Source organism: Pelobates fuscus, chromosome 7 (assembly GCF_036172605.1).
Source record: "Pelobates fuscus isolate aPelFus1 chromosome 7, aPelFus1.pri, whole genome shotgun sequence".
NCBI classification, from domain to species: domain Eukaryota; kingdom Metazoa; phylum Chordata; class Amphibia; order Anura; family Pelobatidae; genus Pelobates; species Pelobates fuscus.
Genome location: NC_086323.1, coordinates 141,043,299 through 141,065,384, shown reverse-complemented (window position 1 = coordinate 141,065,384; position 22,086 = coordinate 141,043,299). Strand labels below are relative to the sequence as shown.

Here is a 22,086-nt window from a genome sequence, read left to right as displayed (position 1 = left end):
TCTGAGCTCCTTGTCTTTCCTCCTCCTAATACTGATCCTCCTCTTTCGCTCTCCCTTCAAGTTTGTGCTATCCACATCAGTCCATCCTTGCAAGCGCGCTGTCTTGGCGTCATACTTGACTCTGGTCTCACCTTTGAGCCTCACATCCAGCATGTTGCCAAATCCTGTAGATTCCATCTTAAAAACATAGCCCGCATCCGCCCTTTTCTTGCACCAGATACAAGGAGCTTGTCCATGCTCTAGTAATTTCCCGCATGGATTATTGTAACCCTCCCCTGATTGGTCTTCCCAAAAGCCGTACTGCACCCCTACGGTCCATAATGAACGCTGCTGCTAGACTGATTTTCCTCTCTAGTCGTTTCTCTCACACCTCACCCCTCTGCCAGTCCTTACATTGGCTTCCTGTATGCTATAGGGGTCAATTCAAAGTACTAACTCACACCTATAAAGCACTGAACAACTCTAGCCCCTTTTATACCTCCTCACAGATCCATAGGTATGTCCCTTCTCGGTCTCTCCGCTCTGCCCGTGACCACCTCCTGTCCGTTGTCCGCACCCGTATGGCCAACTCACGCTTGCAGGACTTCTCGCGGGCGGCTCCCTTCCTATGGAATAGCCTGCCTACTGCCATCAGACTCTCCCCTAGTCTTGCATTTTTTAAGAGGTGCCTTAAAACCCATCTCTTGGGGGCGGGGCCGGGCGGCCATGCCAGCAGGCTGCATATCACACGGGCTCCCGAGCAAACAGGAAAATAGGGAATATACCCACCTTATCTGGCTTATACAGACCCGGGGGTCCGTGGCACGAAGCTCTGGAGTGTCCCGGTGTAGCTGGGGCACCCACTGCAGGGTGGCTCTAGGTCCTGGTGAGAGACTCTGGGGCTCGGAGATTGAGGCCTACCCTGGAGGGGAGAGGGGCGGACAGCCGCTGCCTCGCTCTCCACCCCGACTACAGCGAACCACCATCTACTTGGTGCCTTCCTGGTCCCGTTTCCCCCCCCACCCCCCCCGTGGGCCGGGGGGGTCATCCCGGTCTCCACCAGGCGAGCTACCGCCTAAGCATCTCACCTGGATGGCCCAAAGCGGTCTCATCAAAATGGCCGACGGCTGCACAGCAACTGCACCGACTGAGACGGTGCTCCCTCTGTGCTCACAGCCTGAGCTGCTATCACGGGTGTCCCTGAGGGCTCTCAAGCCCCCACGTAACGACTCTGGAACAGGCAAGCTGACAGGCGAGAACCATCACAGCCAGCACATCCTCTACATGCCCATGTCAAAGCGGCAACCCCAGAAGTGCACTCTGCAAGCAAGCTCCACTAATGACCAGGGCTGGAAGAACAAGCAGGACAATCAGCTTAACCCACTGACCGCATGGTGCTACAGCCCTCGACAGCACATCAAGGCTACCAAGGCAAGGCAAACTTACCCAGCAACCGGGAAGACACAGTGGGACATTAGGACCCAGTGGAGCTCAAGGGGTAATCTCAAGGGACTCTCCCCACGCCTGGGCATGGAACGCGACCGCCCTGCCTCAAGCTTCGCACGGGGATGGAGCTGGCAGTGACCCCAGCCGTTCACAATAAGAAGCACAATGTATAGCATACCATGAATAGCCATACCAGATATCACTGTAGTTGCAGTCATTGTATAAGGTGCACATCCTCTGCATATGACCTTGTATATAGTTAATCTTTATTGGAGCTTTATATGTATAGAGGGAAATAGCGGAATGTTGATGCTTTGCCTGGTGGCACCCTGCTTTACTGAAAATCTTAGCTAAGCTGGAAACCTTAATAGCTTGTTAGACAGCACTGCATAATCTACCATAACCTGATATGCAAACTTACTGTCTCATCTATTGCATGTCATGACTACTTAGACCAGCTGTTATTGTACTAAATGTATGTCCCTCACTTAAGCATAGTCAAGCATAACCATGTCAATGTCTAGATATTGAAGCGATGACACGCGACATAAATATTAACCCTTAAACTACTGTTCCTAATCGACAATGTAATTCAAAAAGACAGACGTAGTTACCCAGCTTGTACTTAGCTTGTATTATTACCCTAAAAAAAATTAGCAATTCCTCTAGATGCTGTACAACAGTTAACAAATAAGTGTTTGTAAATTGATTGTGAATGCTGTTGTGGCATTGTTAATATGCAAAAGTTATTTCATGCACAGCAAAAATAAAGAATTAAAAAACAAAACAAAAAAAAACATCTCTTTAGGAAAGCTTATGGCCTCCAAGACTAACCCCTACCTCACATACCTGTCTCTTGCCCTCTCCTAAAGGGCAGCCCACCTTATTTGACTGCAAATTCCTGTCCTAATGTGTTTTTATAGAATGTAAGCTCAATTATAGTCACCTGAACAACTTTAGCTTAATGAAGCAGTTTTGGTGTATAGAACATGCCCCTGCAGCCTCACTGCTCAATCCTCTGCCATTTAGGAGTTAAATCCCTTTGTTTATGAACCCTAGTCACACCTCCCTGCATGTGACTTGCACAGCCTTCCATAAACACTTCCTGTAAAGAGAGCCCTATTTAGGCTTTCTTTATTGCAAGTTCTGTTTAATTAAGATTTTTTTATCCCCTGCTATGTTAATAGCTTGCTAGACCCTGCAAGAGCCTCCTGTATGTGATTAAAGTTCAATTTAGAGATTGAGATACAATTATTTAAGGTAAATTACATCTGTTTGAAAGTGAAACCAGTTTTTTTTCCATGCAGGCTCTGTCAATCATAGCCAGGGAAGGTGTGGCTAGGTCTGCATAAACAGAAACAAAGTGATTTAACTCCTAAATGACAGTGAATTGAGCAGTGAAATTGCAGGGGAATGATCTATACACTAAAACTGCTTTATTTAGCTAAAGTAATTTAGGTGACTATAGTGTTCCTTTAAGCAGGGTCCTCTTTAACCTATTGTTCCTGTAAGTTTATTTGTAATTTTCCTATTTATAGTTAAATCCCCCTTCTCATAATATTGTAAAGCGCTACGGAATCTGTTGGCGCTATATAAATGGCAATAATAATAATAATAATAATTATATATATATATATCTATATATATATAGATATATATATATATATATATATATAGATATATATATATATATATATCTATATATATATATATATATATATATAGTCAAGAAAGAAGAAATGGAGTCATGCGCAACTGGTATTTAAAGTGCACACCCAGGTGCTACCACATTTATTTGAAGTACAATGTACAGAATGCAGACGTTTCGGGCAAAAAGACCTTTAGTTATAGCAAGAATTCAACCATATATATATATATACACAAGTGCTCACATTAATTCAAGGCCACCACCCACAATTCCAGTATGATCAAAATCAGCTGTGCAGCTTGTTCCAGCATCCATCCGCCATCCTGTGGGCTCCATCTACTTCCTGGTTCGTCAAAACGTGCGTGATGATGTCAGACATTGCGTCCATATCGCGTGACGTCATTACGTGCCGTTGCTAAGGAATGGGTAGACAAAACCCGTTCAAATGGATATTGTCAGTATTACAAGCCATAACTAAAACTGGATGGTGTGTTTTAAAGCTCAAACTCACTTTATAGCAGTGTTATCCCTCTATCAAACATATAATTCTAAAGGAGCAGAATTAGGAGGATCAAAACTCAAGACGAAGCATAATTATTTCAATAAATATAGAAAATAAACATAAAAACAACTTCACCAATTATGAGGGTATACAGCATGCCACATAAGATGGAAAGATATGTGAAGAGAGACTGCGGGCAAAACAAAAGCAGATAATAAAAGTAATATAGTACATACCCAGATCCAGGATGCATCCCCTGGTGGGCACCAGAAAGATGCACCTACAGGAACCAGTGCCACTCAAGCTTCTCGTTGAGACCATGAGGGGACACTGTGTCCAGGTGGTGCATCCGGCGGGCTTCCTTCTGTAGCAATAGCTTCCCTCTAGTCAAAGGGGGCACCCTTTCTAGCACTTGGTACCGTAACTGAGAAACATTATATTTTTTATCTCTAAAGTGCCATGCGACCGGTGCATCTGAGTTTGTACTTCGGATTGTGGTTTTGTGTTGAGATGCCTGGTCTTTCAAAGCATGTATCGTCGTATTGTCAGTGATGACAGCATAGTCGGCACATGCCTCACAGAGCTTTCACAGAAATTCCTGGACAAGGAGTAAAGCCCCATCTGTTACGAAAAGCTAAACGAAAGGCCAAAGACATGAATCAGGAGGAATTACTCTCTACGACTACTCAATCTAATCTTTGTTATTTACTTCAATAATCAGTGCAGGCAGGTACCCTGTCTCTACCTCATATCTATATATATATATATATATATATATATATATATATATATATGTAGTCACTTACTTTGCTATTTTGTTACAGTAGTTGTGAAATAATCTGTTTTGAGCAATTGCAGAGTAGAAATATAAATTCATCTACATCTTATCGGCACCATTGTCCAAGACAATGATTTGGAGAGGTTCGCAATTTGTACAAATTTTAATCTTGCCATTTCCCCAAAGTTCAATCGCCCATCTCAGGGAAAATAAATAGATTAAAGATATCCCGCTTATAAGTTCATTGAAAAAAATAATTGAAAGCTTGAAGCATTTCCTAAAAACATTCATATATCTCAAAAATACCTAAATTCTAGACACTATAAGATACTTGATTTCTACTCGCTACGTAAGTGAATCTGCCATTTCCAGGACACACTGGGAAAATAATAATTTCACATTATACACTCATATATTAAAGTTCTGCGACTACTTAAATATGAAAATTAAAATCTGGTTACCCTATATGTACACTTTATTACTTGTAACCACTGTACTAAAACCTTTCAATAAAAATGAGATTGTCAAAAAAAAAAAAAATTTCTGGTTCAAGAATTACATTTCAAGATTTGTATGCAATGGTACATGAAAAGTACACTGGACCTACACCACGTCTCTGTCTATATCTCCGCTGAGTTGTAAAAGAAACCAGCATGATTGGTAAATGTGTAATGGGGTGCATTTCCTTCATAACTGATTGTTCCAAGCAGAACTATCATTATTTAATCATGTTACATTCCACTACCATGCCTCCTAAGAAATAGAAAACCCCATTAATGTGTCACTTGCTGATGGCACTTTTATTATTTTAGTTTATTTGTATTTATTTAAATTGTCTTGTTGGTCACCATGATGGTATAAACAGGCTGTACTTATTAATAATGCTGTTTCTTAGTATGCTTAATTCTTTGAGCATGTGTATATTTCTCTGTACTGTATTGGTGACACCAATAGAAACAATAGCTGAGCTACTGAGCGGTCGTGCTTTTGCAGTGCTCCTGCTCCATAGAGGAAAAAAACGGACTTTTCGCCACGAAAGTGCACAAACTTTGCCGAATTCTGAAATCTAAGAGAGATGGGGCGAAAAAATAGAAAATTTGCCCATACAGAGGGTACCAACCTTTCAGATATCTGTCTGTCCTTTAACAGACCACCGCCACAGGCCCGACCAAATATGGCGCCTGGGGACCCACGTGGCTCCAGTGACACCGAGCCGTCGCAAGATGAAGAGAGAGCCCAAGCACCCCAGGCCCACGGCAGGGTATATCAGAGGTCTGACTCTGATTCGGACAAATCCCCCTCCACTAAAGGAGACATTAAAAACCTCCTCCGGGACCTGAGGAGGGTCTGGAAAGTGGACCTCGCTGGAGTGCAGGAGGAGATTGGCGGCCTGAATCGCCGCATGGGAGCTGTCGAGTCCAGGGAAGAAGAGAGGGGAAAAATACTGGATGATGCCAGCTTCCGCATGGACACACTTACCCAACAAGTACAGTGCCTCTCCCGCACAGGGACTTCCCTGGAGGCACGGCACCGACGGAGGAATAATAGGATCCGCTGGGCCTCAGAAACAGTAGGCCAAGAAGCCTTGCTAAGTTCTGCAAGCACTCAGGGTTAAGGAAGACGGCGAAATGCCACCCTTTGTGTGGGCTTTTAGGGTCCGGAAGGCTCCTACAGCACTTGCGGATGCACCACGGGACATTATAGCTGTCACTAGAGACATTACCGTGAAATCCTCCATCATGGCTCGATCCAGGCAACAACCAAGCCTGCTAATTGCCAACAGCAAGATCTCCGTATACGATGACTTACCCTTTGCAGTCTTCCTCAACCGGCGCAAGTTCATGCTCAGTACCCAGATCTAGCAAGACCAAGGAATCAGGTACTGATGGGGGATGTCGGGAACCCTGGTGGTGCCGCATGGGGATACAGTGCACACTCTGTCGGCCTCCGAGGACCACACAGAGTTTCTGCAGGGCCTTAACCTATTAACACCACCTCCTTCAGAGCAGCAAGTTGCAGTGGCCCAGATGGCAGCGAACCCTGGCTCGAGACAGAAACGCAGGCCTCGGTCTGCTGGTGATACGCGGCCCCTGGGGCGGCAGGATCCCTCATAGGACTCTCCAGACCGGAGGTTCCCCAGTTGCGGTGGAATGGCAAGGGGACCAGGCAGGCACCCACAACAGGTCAACCAGGGCCAACATATGGACTTACCACCCCTATGAAACCAACCTACACCAAGTGCCTAGATTGCCTTACTTTAATCCCATATGAGCCAGATAAAACCTTGGACTTTGTTATCGCACTATGGTTTTATTGTATTATTATCATTTATTAGTTTATTATAGTTATTTTATTATTCAGGCTAACACTGAGACTGATACTGGTGGGCACCCAAGAGTCACACATGCGGCGAGTGCCTTTCCGACACATCCTTAATGTGTGTTTGCTACCGTGGGACGATGGGCGTCACAAGTTGTTGTGGTGTGTGACACTATAGGCTCCAGCCGCTCCACTGTAAGTACAAAAAATATCAAGCGCTAAAGGCCATAGCTCACCATTAGCGATATACATACTCACAGTAATAACCTAGCTGGCCTACCCACCAATTTTTGCCAGGGGGGCGCGTTGCCTCACGATGGCTAACTAAATTATACTCAATGTGCAGATGTTCTGCTGTCACCAGTACAGCGGCTTTTCTTATGGTTGGCCCCCAGCGGAATAACGGGTAGCTTTGGGGCTCTAAATGCCGCAATCTTGCAGCCGCGATGCCACAGGCTACCCCCACTATTTTACACGAAGGCTTACCTCACCTGTGTCTCCTATCTTTTATGTACCTAAGATCCTACTACATGATGTAATAGTATGTTGTTTTAGCTCCTTGCCCTAGTCCCCCATACCAGGGGTAAACTTGACCAGCAACTTCACATAGCGTGGCATAACAATGACACCCATTGAGGGCGGGGCCTGCCCGCCATGCTGACCGGTCGCATGGGGAAGAGGCTCCTGCAGAAATCTGGCCTCCTTGACAGTTAATCTAGGCTTACAGCCTATATCCGAGCCGGAGAGAAGCAGCACGGTGCCGGAGCTGAAGCTGGCGCAACAGCAGGCTCTGAGACCGGGAGTTTTAGGGCCCTACGGGCCATACAGGGCTTTGGAGCCTGCGGCCTCCATGCGAAATGGGCGGGATGGACGGCCGCCACCCTGCCTACTAGCTTGTCGGGCCGCCATGCAGCAGCTCTGGGACACACCTCACAGGCCCCTCCCCCCCCCCTGAGCCAGGGGGGAAATCCCGGTCCCCACTGGAGGGCACTGAAGCGATCCCCACTGAAACCTGCGGGGCGCACTCCGATACCCCGGACATAAGATGGCCGCAACACTGCCTCGCCGCCATGCGGTTATCTGAGAAGCACCTCACCTTCACAAGGGGACTGGAGCTCCAGCAAACAGGCATCCAGCACTGGGGTACACCTGCCCAACCCTCAAGCAAAGCGATAAGGCACCTCGCATGGCAGTGCTACCCAGTCCCCAGCTACCCACTTACTGCGCTGCAGATAGAACGGGAGAAGCAAATGGGGTCGCCGGCCACGAGGCGAGAAAGGAGAGTATGACACGACCAGCACGGGGCATAGATCAACCGCCTACCCTGCATGGAAACATGAGCCCAGCGGACACACTCTAACATGGGAGGAGGCAGGAAAGCCACAAACCCAGCAGATCAAGCACACCTTTCAGCCCACTGTATCCAGCAGCCCGACGGAGCAGGACAAGGGGAGCGGAGCGACTCACATGCGAGGACCCAGTAGACTTAAACAGTTTGCTTTTCTCTTTTTTTTCTCTTTACGCTCACGTTTATTTTGCATTATAATTGCTCTAAGATGTAATTATACACAGTCTACTATGTACCCCATCAGGGCAGTGATTCCCAGTCCAACGATTAACATGCCCGTATATCTGTTGAATATATTTAATGTTCTGTTTATGCATGTAGTGCGGCGGGCTGATATAGCCCTGATTCCAGTGGTCCTACTCTTTGACAGATTACTCCAGCATGAGATACCATACTATTATAGTTATGCTACTTATCATTAGCCTATATCATGCCTCAAGCTCTATACTCATGTTTATATACTACTAAAATGTGCAGTACATATGAATACCACACGGATGTTATACTACATTTTGCTATGCTCTTGAAATAGCTGTTGTGGCTGTTAATACTTGCTTGTGTCTTCTTGCACATATCTCACATGTTTTATGAAGAAAAAAGTGCAGTGTTTCTGTTTGACATAGTCGGAACAACTTTATTCACGCTATAATTCTCTACTCTTGAAACTGTGTCTCTCTATGCTTGTAAACATATTCTTTGCACTACAAAAATAAAGAATTTAAAAAAAACAATGACGCCCATTGACACTCATACTTGCCTATCACGCTCTCCATATGAAAGGCGATAACAAGCAATTTGCCTGAACTTTTTGATGTCTTCCAAAGGCCCCATACAAACACATCAGTAAATCAGAAGCTTATACTATCATCTTACTTTAAATGCCAAAATGACTAATCTACATGACCATTGGCTACTACTTATACCTGCCCATCTTTGGACAGGACTTGCATTACCCTGTTACTTATTGTACAAAATTGTGCAGCTAAATGTCGTGAAACTGTATATTGTGACCCAACTGCTTCTGCTGTTGTGGTACTGCAGGATTGTTTGTAAATCTTATTTGCACTACAAAAAAAAAAAAAGAATATCTAAAAAAAATATATATATTTAAAAAAGCATTGCAAGAATTCTTGAGTTGCTCAATTTATGGAAAATTGCTGGCAACTCTTATCCAGAAATGGTATCCAGAATACCAAAATTGAGATCCGTGAGCTATATTTACAAATTAAAGGGTTTATGCAAGGAAGCATAAACAGCACTTATATAGCGTAGTCTGCACTTTTGTGCTTGGGGCTAGTTATATACCCGGTACATGTAAATTAGGAAGCATGGAACTCTGTCAATGTAAATGTTGCACAGAATTAGGCAGCGCAGAACAGACGTTATAAGCTTTTACCCTTGCAGGTAGTGATCATTGGCGGATCCAGGGGGGGGGCAACGGGGCAATTGCCCCCCCCGAGAAAATATTGCTGCCCGAGGCTCTCCCCTGTGGCCCATGCAGGGCTGGTGCTATCCAAGCACCAGCCCTGCTGATTGCCTGCACGGACCGGAGATCAGTGATCTCCCTCCCCGGCCCACAGGCACATTGCTGGGCGGCCGGCAGGGGAGGGAGTGGGAGAGAGAACCCGGGGGAGCTCTTACCTGCAGCTCCGCCGGGTTCTCCTCTCGCGAGCACGGAGCGTTACCATGGCAACGCTCCGTTCTCGCGAGAGTGAACTCTAGCCTGAGCTGCAGGTTAGAGTTCACTCTCCCACTAGAACCACCAGGGACTGGAAGAGAGCAATGTCTCCCCCTCCCTCAGCAAAGGTAAGAAGGGAGGGGGGACATTAGCTTTATTTATTTAAGAATTAAAACAAAAAAATATATATTTTATCTGCCCCCCTATCCTCTCACACACTGCACCACACAGTCCCCCCTTACCTACACAGCCCCCCTCTTACCTACACAGCCCCCCCTAACATACACAGCCCCCCTCTTACATACACATCCCCCCTCTTACATACACAGCCCCCCCTTACATACACAGCCCCCCCTTAAACACACAGCCCCCTTACCTACACAGCCCCCCCTTACCTACACAGCCCCCCCCTTACCTACACAGCCCCCCCTTACATACACAGTCCCCCCTTACATACACAGTCCCCCCTTACCTACACAGCCCCCCCTTACCTACACAGCCCCCCTCTTACATACACAGCCCCCCCTCTTACATACACAGCCCCCCCTTAAACACACAGCCCCCCCTTACATACACAGCCCCCCTTACATACACAGACCCCACTTACACACACAGCCCCCCCTTACACACACAGACCCCCCTTACACACACAGACCCTCTTACACACACACAGCCCCCCCTTACATACACAGACCCCCCCTTACATACACAGACCCCCTTTACACACACAGCCCCCCCTTACACACACAGCCCCCCTTACATACACAGACCCCCTTTACACACACAGCCCCCCCCTTACATACTCAGCCCCCCTTACATACTCAGCCCCCCTTACACACACAGCCCCCTCTTACACACACAGCCCCCCTCTAACATACACAGCCTCCCTTTCATACACAGCCCCCCTCTTACACACAGCCCCCCTTACACACACAGCTCCCCCTTACATACATAGCCCCTCTTACACACACACAGCCCCCTTTACACATAGCCCCCAATACACTCACTGCCCCCCATACACACACAAAGCACCCCTCACACAAAAACACGCTGCGCCACTCACGCACAAACACACTACTCCCAATACACACACTGCACCATTTACACACAAACACACTGCTCCCAATATACATATTGCTACCCCATACATACACTGCACCCCTCTCACACACGCACTACCCCTCCATACACATACTGCGACCCTCACACACACTGCACCCCTCACACACATACACACTACAACCCCTATCCCGGCAGACATGGGTAAGTTATCAAACATTTTTTTAAACAGTTTGACTACTTACTCTGGGAGGGCGCCACAGCAACTCCTGGCACCAAAACCACTACAGAGAGCTGTAGTGGTTATTGTGCCTGGATTGTTTCTTAAAATAATCTGCCAGTGCCCCTCCCGAGATTAGCTTCTGGATCCGCCACTGGTAGTGATTAGGGCACAACTGCAAGGAGATATCCTCTCCCTACTATGAGATCAGTCTAATTAAGTGTTTCTCTATGAGAAGCATTTGATTGGACCTAAGAGAGAAATGCAGTAATGACCGACGGGGCATGGAACGCATCAAGGAGAGCTTCATGCAGTGCTCAGTTCCAGGTAAGTTAAAGCTTATTTAATTTATATTTATTATTTAAAGATTTTTCAGGAAAAATAAAGGTGATGGACCAAATGATGAGTGCTTATTATGGCATTCTAATTTAAAAAAACAAAACAAAACGTATAATGAAAAAGGGTTGGAGTAACCATTGAACTATGTAAAAAGGAAAGTTGAAGAATAAAGAATAATGAAGTACCCCATTCCCCTATGACCACACATTGGCCTGTTTTTTGTATTTGAATTTTATTTTATTTTTTTTATTTTTAAGCATGCAGATGACTTTAGTGAAAGCTTAACCTCTATTAAGTTTGTGGTTCCTGCAGAGTTCTCGTGAAACCTCAAAATACCTTTGTAAGTTAAAGCTGCCCGGTTCTGCTTGATCTGAGTTGGCTTCAGTTTCTGAGTTTTATCCAACTAACCTGTTTCGAAAATAAATAAACCTTTTAGATCTTGTGACCTCAGGCTCCACAATATGGGAAAACATTTTTTGTCTTTATGCTACAGACATACTCAATTGACCTTGTATCGAAATTTGTGTCACAGCCCAACCTGTTCTATGTACAATTCAGCACGTAGCAAAAGCAATGATTCTGTTTATTATAGAACCCTGCCAAAGGTGTTAGGACAAATGACGATAAAAAGTTAACTGGAACGCCAATTCTTTCTTGTTAAATAATACTCATTTCAGAAAAAAATATACCGTACTGTAAACAATTAAACAAAGCATTTAAACAGGTTGCAGATTAACTTTGTCACATGTTTGCTTTGCAGGTGTATGAACAAGTCATAAATCACTGGGCTTCTTACAAGTAAGGTCTTCTCTGTAACCCTGGAGTCCAGAGTGATGGATGGAACTGTGCAGAAGAAGGAGGCTTCAAATATAGAAAGCACTCTAGAGGTAGAGTTTATATATATATAAATTCATGTAGATATATAATTAGTACTTTGTGGAAAAATTTTCATGGGGAGGAAAAGTTTCATGCCTGACTCAATGTAGATTAAAATCGCTGCTTGATTTTTATTTATTTTTTATCAGAATTTTTTATTTTTTTTTTACTGAAAACAGATATTTTTGATTGAAATTAAACTTATTTTACTGAAATGCTTTTTGATGAAAAATGTATCTAAAGATAGTTTTTTTTTTATTAAGATACATTATAGTTCAAAAGTTAATCAGCATGAAATAGCACTAAGTGATGTATATTCATACAATATTTAATTTTTTTGTGATCTAATTCAATTAATCCAAATGAGCTAAACCGAGATAGCATGCACTTTTTCCACAGTAAGAATGGTATAAAATAAACATAGTTCAGGAAAAGACTTTAATCCTATTTTTGTTCTGCAAATCTACATCCATATAATGAATAATGCATTACCACACGTGCTGGGTTTCAAGTTTGTTTGGAATAAAGTACCAGGCTCTAAGTATGAGAAGCGAGGGACAACCAGTAAAAATTTAAGGGGATCCCTTCTGAGCAGCTTACAAACCTTGTGATGCTTGTGGTCATAGCTTGAAGTTCTTTATTCCCTCCCTTGAGGAGCAAAATGGCAGCAGGTGATAAAAGAAACACAGTTATTTTAATGAAGTTCCTCTTCCTATGGGTAAAGTAGGAATAGGTGCAAAATGCAAGCAAGGAAACAAAGAAATGAAAGCCCTGGGGGCCCAATTGATACAACATCATATGAAGGGCTGTGATGAAAGGCATACGTGTGAATAGGCAAGGCCTTCAGGATGGTAAAATGTTTTCATTGCACCAGATTTTTTTTTAAAGACTGCCATGAGGTATTGTCATGATTGAGCAATAATATATGTTAGTTATTGTTACTGCATGACACGGCATTGTTATACAGTTGCTAAAAAGAAACAACGGGTTGAAATAAGCAAATAATAATTTTCAGGCTGTACTGAGTGAATACAATAAGAAATATATAATAAGCATACATGAGTTAAATAAAACAATTTAAGTAGTGTTCCAAATATGAGTGATTAACCCATTAAACTAAAATCAGTTCGGATATAGATGTTTTACTAATCTGACAGGTTATTATTCTAAATATGAAATCTTCATCTGGTTACAAATATTAAAGATTATAACTACCAGCATGAATGAGTCTTTACATTTAAAAATAACAACTTAAATGGACTATTACTGACTGGTGATTTAAATTGCCTTGATTTAAATGCAATCCACCCTGCTCGACATCCTTAGCCATTTTAGAAAGTGTTGTTTGACAATCATGGAAGGTTGCACCCAGGTGATCAAAGTAGTGTCCTGTGAAGGAGAGGACAAGAGTAAGCGTCATACTTTTTATTGGGTAGCTTAGTGAATACATTAAATAAACAAGGTCAACAGTTTGTGACGGAGGTTATTTGTTTGCACGCTGTACATGGCAATAATGTAATATTCCGATTGTATTTAGAGAAAGTGCTTATTATGCATTTGTTTACCATGCCGAATAAGAGAATGTGAGTTTTCTTGAAAGCTTACCAGCATGAACCAATCAAAGTTATCAAGTTTATTAGATTTGATCCCCAAATTTCTACAATTCTACAATTTTGTTTTTAAGTATAATGTAATTTTGGCAACATACGTATATATTGGTGTCACTAGGGTTAGGATTGTAGGACATATATGTTACAAAGTTACAAAGACAAAGATGTTGTTGTTGGTGTTTTTTTTAGTGATTCATTTACAAAAGGTGTTTTTTTTTTAATCACGTATTGAAAAAGGTGATGTGTTTTGTTCGTGTTTTTTATGAGCTATTTAAATAGCACCAACAAATCCCACATCACGTGATATGTTACATGTATCACAAGATCTTATTTCACAGATCTATATATATATATCTCAGGGTCTTTACCAGAATATTGTAATGGAATTTTGAAAATCCAGAACTTTTCCTGAAATTCTAGCAATGTGCATACTGACCACTATACATGTCAAATATGACTATACATCTCTCATGTTCTGTATTCCATATTCTATCAGTGAAATGTAACTATCATTTTGCAAGGATTTAAATATACTGCTAGAGCTCCATGAAATATATGTTATAACAACTTTTTACAGTAATCGTGGTTTAAATTGTCCAGCAATACCACATTAGTTATTTATTATAATGTTTAAAGGTACACTCCAAACACCATCATCATCACAGCACACAGAAGTTGTTATCATGCCAGTAGTGGCTTTGCGTCTCCCCATTATAAGTATTCAACCCTTTTTAAAAACAACTTGATTTCTGTAGTCTACCTCATTTCAGGCGTAAGTGTGAGCTGGTAACTCCTGTTTGGGGTTTCTGTTAGCTCTTCTTAGCGAAGTCCTGCAATGCAGATTTGGCTCAACTGGTAGACCGCATCAGTTGAACGCGCTCAGTCAATACATTAAGCCCTGCTCCACTGGAAACTGTGTATTAGAAGCAGAGAGCTGCTCCAGGTAAGAACCTAAAGTATTCCAAAACGATTGGCAACTTCCAATAGAAGGACATCGGGCACTCCTAGTACCATAACCATTTTAACAAGCTGGAGTGGTTATGCTACTGGGACGTGCTTGCTTAATAATACCAAATCACTCAGATTCAGTAAAAAAGTATTTGGTTTTAGCTGGTAGATCATTTCACTCCATACCTTCAAAATCCTAGAATTTCTTCTTAGGCAGTCTACAAATACTAAAATATATTCGGTATCCCTCCCACTCAAATCCAAATCTAGATTACCTGGAGTTTGTCTTTTCAGTAAGAGGTTTTCAAAGCACAATTTCTGACGTTCTATCTAGACAGATCTCACTACTCAGTGGTTTGGTACATACAGCTACGGAGTGGAAATAGTATAAGCTAATGCAACAAATGAATTAAAATATTATTTGAGATGTGCATGAGGCTATTTTGATAATTTTATATTTGTAAAATACTGCAACCTGTTGAAGCTTGTCCCTTTTTGCCATTCTTCTGAAATGGAAATTTCCACATAAACTGGCAGAATTTATTATGGACAAAACCGTCACGTTACAGAACACTTTGATAATTATCCGTCATTGTGTCTTGCTTTTGGACCCCGAAGCAGCTCACAGCTTTGAACTAGAGTGACAATGACGGTTAGTCATCCCATAGATTTGCATGTTGGCTATCATGTCCTAATGCTACATACCTTCTCTGTTTTAGAGCGAGGACTTCTTCTGTCGCCTCACCGATGAAGAGAAAGAATGTCTTCAGTACCTTCTGGAAACCATTAACTCACTAGAAGCTGAAGACGATGATGAAAATGCTAATGTTGTTCAAGGTATATGCCAGGGTCACGGTGTATTTAATATTTTATATCTCTTTCTCTCTCTATATATAATATTCTCTTTTAGATATGTGGATAACAAGGTCTGCTTAAGGTGTGCATTAACATTTAATCTCTGCATTGTGCTACTGGAAAAATAAGCTTAATTGGTTTGAATCAATGCAATCCCAGAATGCCTTGCATACTGCTGGAAGCTTAGTACGGTGGGTTTGTATATTCCTCTTTGTGGGATAGCACGGACATAAACACACCCTGCAGCTGACAAATGTTTATTCCACCAGTGCCATTTGGTTTTTAATTATCAAATACAGTCAGGCATTAAAGCAGATAAAATTGCAGTTTTTTTTTCCTTTTACCATTCTCAACTTAACTGGTGCTACGTAAAGATAAAAAAAATTATTTCAGACTTTTGCTATTTCATTAATTTGTCTTACAGTGGTGTTACACAAACCGATAAAACAAATAGTCCCGCCAACATATTTTTTGTTTTCTGATGCAGTTATTACATTGTCTACTCGTCTACTATGTTTAGTAAATATGTGTTTGGATTTCTAGACTCAGCCCTCACATACAGCTGTACAACATTTATACCCCAGAACGGAGTGCCTCCATCGTAGCTCCCCATAAACCCTCGTTTTAAGCTCTAACTTTTCTTTCATTAAACATAGGAAGCAGAGGAGAAGTAACAGAAGAGATGTTTCTGTTTCCCCATAGCCAAGTTGCCAACCCAATGTGTACCTTAGCTTAGTGCTGAAATTTTTATGTCAACTAGTAAATATTTAATAGAAACATAGAAACATAGAAACATAGAATGTGACGGCAGATAAGAACCATTCGGCCCATCTAGTCTGCCCAGTTTTCTAAATACTTTCATTAGTCCCTGGCCTTATCTTATAGTTAGGATAGCCTTATGCCTATCCCACGCATGCTTAAACTCCTTTACTGTGTTAACCTCTACCACTTCAGCTGGAAGGCTATTCCATGCATCCACTACCCTCTCAGTAAAGTAATACTTCCTGGTATTATTTTTAAACCTTTGTCCCTCTAATTTAAGACTATGTCCTCTTGTTGTGGTAGTTTTTCTTCTTTTAAATATAGTCTCCTCCTTTACTGTGTTGATTCCCTTTATGTATTTAAATGTTTCTATCATATCCCCCCTGTCTCGTCTTTCCTCCAAGCTATACATGTTAAGATCCTTCAACCTTTCCTGGTAAGTTTTATCCTGCAATCCATGAACCAGTTTAGTAGCCCTTCTTTGAACTCTCTCTAAGGTATCAATATCCTTCTGAAGATAGGGTCTCCAGTACTGTGTACAGTACTCCAAGTGAGGTCTCACCAGTGTTCTGTACAATGGCATGAGCACTTAATATTGATTTAAAAGAAAATTGAGTATCACATGAAAAAATGTAACACAAGTTATAGATGATATTTAATGTTTTATTCAGTGGTGTAACATGCAAATAAATAGTGATATAGATTACATTCTCTTTTGCGTTCAGAAACCTTGAATACCGTAACTAAAGTGGCATGCGCAAATAGGCTAGCTACCAAAAGGAAAGGGAAGCATGCTATGATACTCTGCATGTTCCTCAGGCTAAGGATTGGAAGATGCCACCCAAAGCATTTAGGGCAAACACATGTGCATTATCATTGGCAGCCATCTTGTAAGCGCCCAGCTGAAGGAACATTCCATTCTTATAAATGAAGTGTTACAATGTACCTGATGTTGGAATTTTCATCTACACATTTGTGAATGAGAAGTTTCATTTCATTTTACTTCCATGCCACGTCCTAAGATCTCATGGGCCTCACATGGTATAATCACAGGTTTCTCATAAAGAAGATTAAAACATTTCACCGGCTTAGAACGCATGCGTGCAGAAATGAACCGTCGGGAAAGGGGAGAGGTAGGATGGGAGGAGTGATTAATAAAAAATAAAGACAATACAAGTGGCAGATGAATGCAGGAGGGAGCACCCACATGGTGGGAAGGAGGTGCAAACTATCTTTACCTTGCAGGCACTCTGTCTGCAAGGGAGACAATGATCACTTTGGCCACTAGCGACAGATGCAAAATATGCACAGAATTGACATTAGGCAGCCTGGAACTTCTTGGCTGCCCAAGTCATGTGTGTTGGGGGTGCAACCAGCTCCCAGCACACTATTAAAATTAACTCTGTATATGCACCGTTACTGTTCTAAGCAGAAACACTGCACATACTGACTCCTGCCACCATGACCACTTCAAATCACAGATTGGTAGTTAAAATAACCCTGTAATATAAAAAAGGAAACAAAAAGATTAGAATTCCCCTTTAACAAACTGAAACCTTCCATTGCTATCTCATTCCCCCTCCCATGCTAACAGGATCACTGACCTTACTAAGCCTTTTATTAAAGGACTTGCTGTCAAACTAAAGCCTGAAGGAGAATCTGTAAAACTGGCAGATACACAGAATAGAAAATGGCTTTTACTGAAGCACTGCTAAAGGTTTCAACTTAATGTTCTGAATAATGAAAGTCTAACTTGTCTCTTCTGGAGGATGTTGCCACATTATTCACCCAAAGACAAACAATAAAAGGTATTCGACTTTAAGCAAGCCTTTTTTTTTTACAGGCAATTGCTTAGGTTGGTAACAAAAGACAGCCCTCACTAGGCAGCAGATGGTACAGGTATTATTTGGCAATTTGAATACTCAGGTGGAACATTTTTAAGGCTGGAACTAATTAGTGTTTCTTTTTTTTTTTCTTTTAAGTAGCAGGTGTTGGATGCAGAATAACCTCCTGCTTATATTAATGAGAGGTTATAAAATGACAACATTTCAGATTATATTTTTTTGTTGTTGTTTAAATGAATGCTGACTTCTACAATCTATATACTTATTCTATGTATGTTGTCTAACAAAAAAATGTTAACATAATATAGGATAAATGTGTCTTTCCTGTATCATGTCCCTCAACCAGTTTAATAATTGTGTTTTCCATATTACTTTGTTGGATTTTTATTCCCCCGTCCTTTCTCATTATATCCTCTACCAGGTTCCATCATCCTCTTGTATAATTTAAAGACTGAACACACCCATCAGAGCCTAATCTCCCTCCCTTTAGCCGGATATATAGTCAGAAGCACAGTCACCCATTAAATGCTTGGGTGTAAAGCCTTCTGCTTCTGATGTAGTATGTGTAACATATATTAACCTAAGCTACGCATTCCATAATAGAGTTTCCTACCATTAAATTGTTCCTATGTCTTTCTTAACAGAGAACGGTGAACACTTTGGCAACGCAACAGATCCAGGCACAGAAATGTTAGATCAAAACCTAAGGCGTCTGGGTGCAAGTATCAATGTGTCCGATAAAACCGAACCTGGAGCATCTTCTTCAAAAATGAAGATCATGAAGTCTTTATCTGAAGATGTTCCAGGTTTCTCAATCACTGTTTCTCCGGAGACAGGGAAAAGGTCAACAGGCTCCCACCCAAGTCACATGCGGAAATTTGATACAATAATGAAGTCAGGTGTAAATGTGCAGGAATTGAGGGCACTCTTCATTCACCAGCAAACCAAATCATCTGCTGAAGATAATTCCAAGGGCCTAGAATTACCTGGGGCTCCTAAACTGCCAATGCTGATTGAATGTAATCCAAAATCTGCCCGACTGGAGGCTCTGCAAAAGTTGGGTTTTCTAAAGACTCAGAGCAGCTCAGATGAAACTCAAAATCCCCATGACACACACCATCCTACAGACCAAACCACCTCTGTGCTGAACGGTGAGATAAACCAAAATGTTTTAAAAGGGAGTACGGAAGCACCTACACCTATGCCAAGAAAGTCAAAAGGAATTGAGAAAAAATGGCCACCTTAACATCTGATTTTACAGACTTAATGGCTGCACTGAACTAGAAACCGGCTATAATTGTTTATAAATTAAAGTGGCAGGCTATGTTTGCCAGAAGAATGTCCTTGATGCCAAGATGTGCTTTATCACACCACAACAGATGCATATGCCATACTATTATTATAAAATAATTTCCAGGTTTGGGCCACTTCATGTGCTCTAGGTTTTGTTGGTCTAACACTCCTCTATCATCATCCCGTATGTTGTATGTACAATTTCCCAAGGACCGACTGAGGGTGATTAAATTTGTAGACAATGGCTGCCGGAAGGGTATCTTTGAACCAAAGACAGGATAAAGGTCAAATCAGTTAAATCAAAACACTTACAGGGGTATTCACAAAAGTGAGAATTCTAGGTTAATTTGAAGCAATTGGAAGCAACTCTGACGTAGAGAATGTTTGCAGCTCGGCTATTTTTACGTTGAATTTGAAATTCACTTTAAATTCTCATTTTAGTCAATAATCCTGTTCAAGAGGTTCAGGTTTTTGTGATTTTTTTTTTTTTTTTTTTACTTTATTTATTCTGCAATACTGACAACAACGTCATCACAAAAAAGCTGGACTTCGAAAAAAAGAAAAGAAAATTAAAATACAGAATTCTGTATCCATCCAATGAGAATTTTCATTTTCACTTAAATTGTTTTTGAATATTATATTGTTATACCATTCCAAAGAATGTATCGTTATTTTTTGGGGGGGTTTTTTTTTTAAGCTAACCTAAATCTTGCAGGGAGTGGTCTTTTTTTTCTCTATCTCTCTCTTAATTAATATGACATGGTGATAATTTTAAATAAAACTTTTGATGTTCAACCTAGTCATTTTTTTTTTTTTGGGGGGTGGGGGCAGATTCAGGGTGGGGGAAAGAGTGGTGTAATGTCACGATTTAGAAACATAGACTTGTCCGGTATGTATTTGTTTCCCGAGGAATCTCAGATCATTGTTATCTCCTTTGATCAGACGTACTCAGTTGTACTTTCTGGAGTGTATTCTTCAAGGGAAATTCTTAGTAATGCATACCTTTTGAATGGACAAAGAGGGACACAGCCACTTTAGGGGTGTAACAGGGGGTGTAGCAGTTCTGAGAAAGTTTAGGTGAGTTCTTAAAAGCAATTCCTGCAACTAAAATGTAATTTAGAACAAGAACAATGTATCTTATTTCACAGACTATTTCTAAACACAATTATTGTAATTTAAAGGCACATTACTGTGAGTATTATTGCTGTGGAGCTCTGTTATAAACTAAAGACACACCATTAGCATTGAGCTACTAGAAAAGAGGCACATTTGGATAGAAAAGAGGGAAGGAGGGATTTTGGCACAAAATAGGGACTGCCCCAACTAAATAGGGACAGTTGTGAGGTATGGTAACACCTCATCTTTAACCTATACAAGAATGTTTATATGAAAGCATGGAAGTCCTTTTTAAATATTATAATAGTAATTGAGAGTAATATAAACAGAACGGGGAGTGGGAATACTTGATAAAATGACCACGCAGGTAAAATACAAGGTAGGCCATACCTATATAAACAATATAAAATCTGACAAAACCTTAATTACATTAAAACACAATATAAAAACTGTTCGAAAAGTGAGGGAGGTGAGCTGAATGAAAATGGATAAGTGAAGCAAACCTAATAACATTGCTCTCTAAAGCATGTGACTGCTTCCTCTGCCTGTTTAGAGAAGCTGCGTTTTGTCTTGTTTGTGATTGTTTGCACATTTCTGTAGTCTGTATTATTATTACTGACTTTTACAACTCTTTAACATAATCCACAGTGATGTGCAACTGGGAAAAATACTTAATATACACAGACCAAAACAAATGTGTAAAACAATTGCAATGTGTCAGATACTCACATGTCGTCTGTGTGTTCTTAGCGTTTCTCTTGCGGACCGCTAGGAGTTCCCTTTATCTTATTTGTTCTCGATTTGCCGTTTGGGTCATTGACTTCAGTTTCGGGCCCAACCTATTTAAACCCTGCGTTCTGTGCACTGCCAGTAGTGGCCCATGCCTGATTCGGTGCTTGTGATTCCTTCGTGCTTCTTTTCTGATTATTCTGTTTTTGACCTGGTTCGTTGGTAGTTCTCCCTGTTTGCTGCCTGCCTCGGACCTTGGCTAGTCTAAGTTACTTTCTGGTTTCCTGTCTGTGGCTCATTTTCTGGTCTCCTCTTCTGTTACTCTTTGTGGTATGTTTCTTTAAGTAAGGCCTGGTAATGCTTAATCTATAATGTTCTACTCTGCAGATAGGAATTACTTCCTCATTTACCCTGACACACTGTTGGAGAGACCTAAAAAGGCAAATTGTAGGCATTTTATAGAGGGCGAGTTCACATAAATTTGACAGTGTAACTTAACTGTTGACAGGGAACAAGCAGGCTAAAACAGAATGAAGAAAAAGGTTGCTCTGTCATTCGTACACAAGAACTCCCATCACAGATGTAGAATAAGAGGTTTAGTTAATATGAAAAGCTGCAAATTAATGCACAAGCACTTTTAACAGATATTACCTTTTTATTAAATCTAAAAATAATTGGTGAAATGTATCATGCAATGAAATGTTTTAGATTGTACTTATAAAATAGTGTTCCCTCTA

General features: G+C 41.5%; 1 protein-coding gene across 2 annotated transcripts in view; it reads left to right on the top strand.

Moving 5' to 3' along the window:
- Nucleotides 1-20,137, top strand: part of LOC134568271 (specifically androgen-regulated gene protein-like) — a 37,407-nt gene extending 17,270 nt beyond the window's left edge. For both annotated transcript variants that reach the window (XM_063426718.1, XM_063426717.1), the window contains exons 2-4: nucleotides 12,077-12,203; nucleotides 15,470-15,587; nucleotides 18,856-20,137. In XM_063426718.1, the coding sequence (XP_063282788.1) occupies nucleotides 12,150-12,203; nucleotides 15,470-15,587; nucleotides 18,856-19,457 (774 nt within the window). In that variant the 5' untranslated portion in view covers nucleotides 12,077-12,149 and the 3' untranslated portion in view covers nucleotides 19,458-20,137. The remainder of the gene's footprint in view (nucleotides 1-12,076; nucleotides 12,204-15,469; nucleotides 15,588-18,855) is intronic.
- Nucleotides 20,138-22,086: the final 1,949 nt, after the last annotated feature.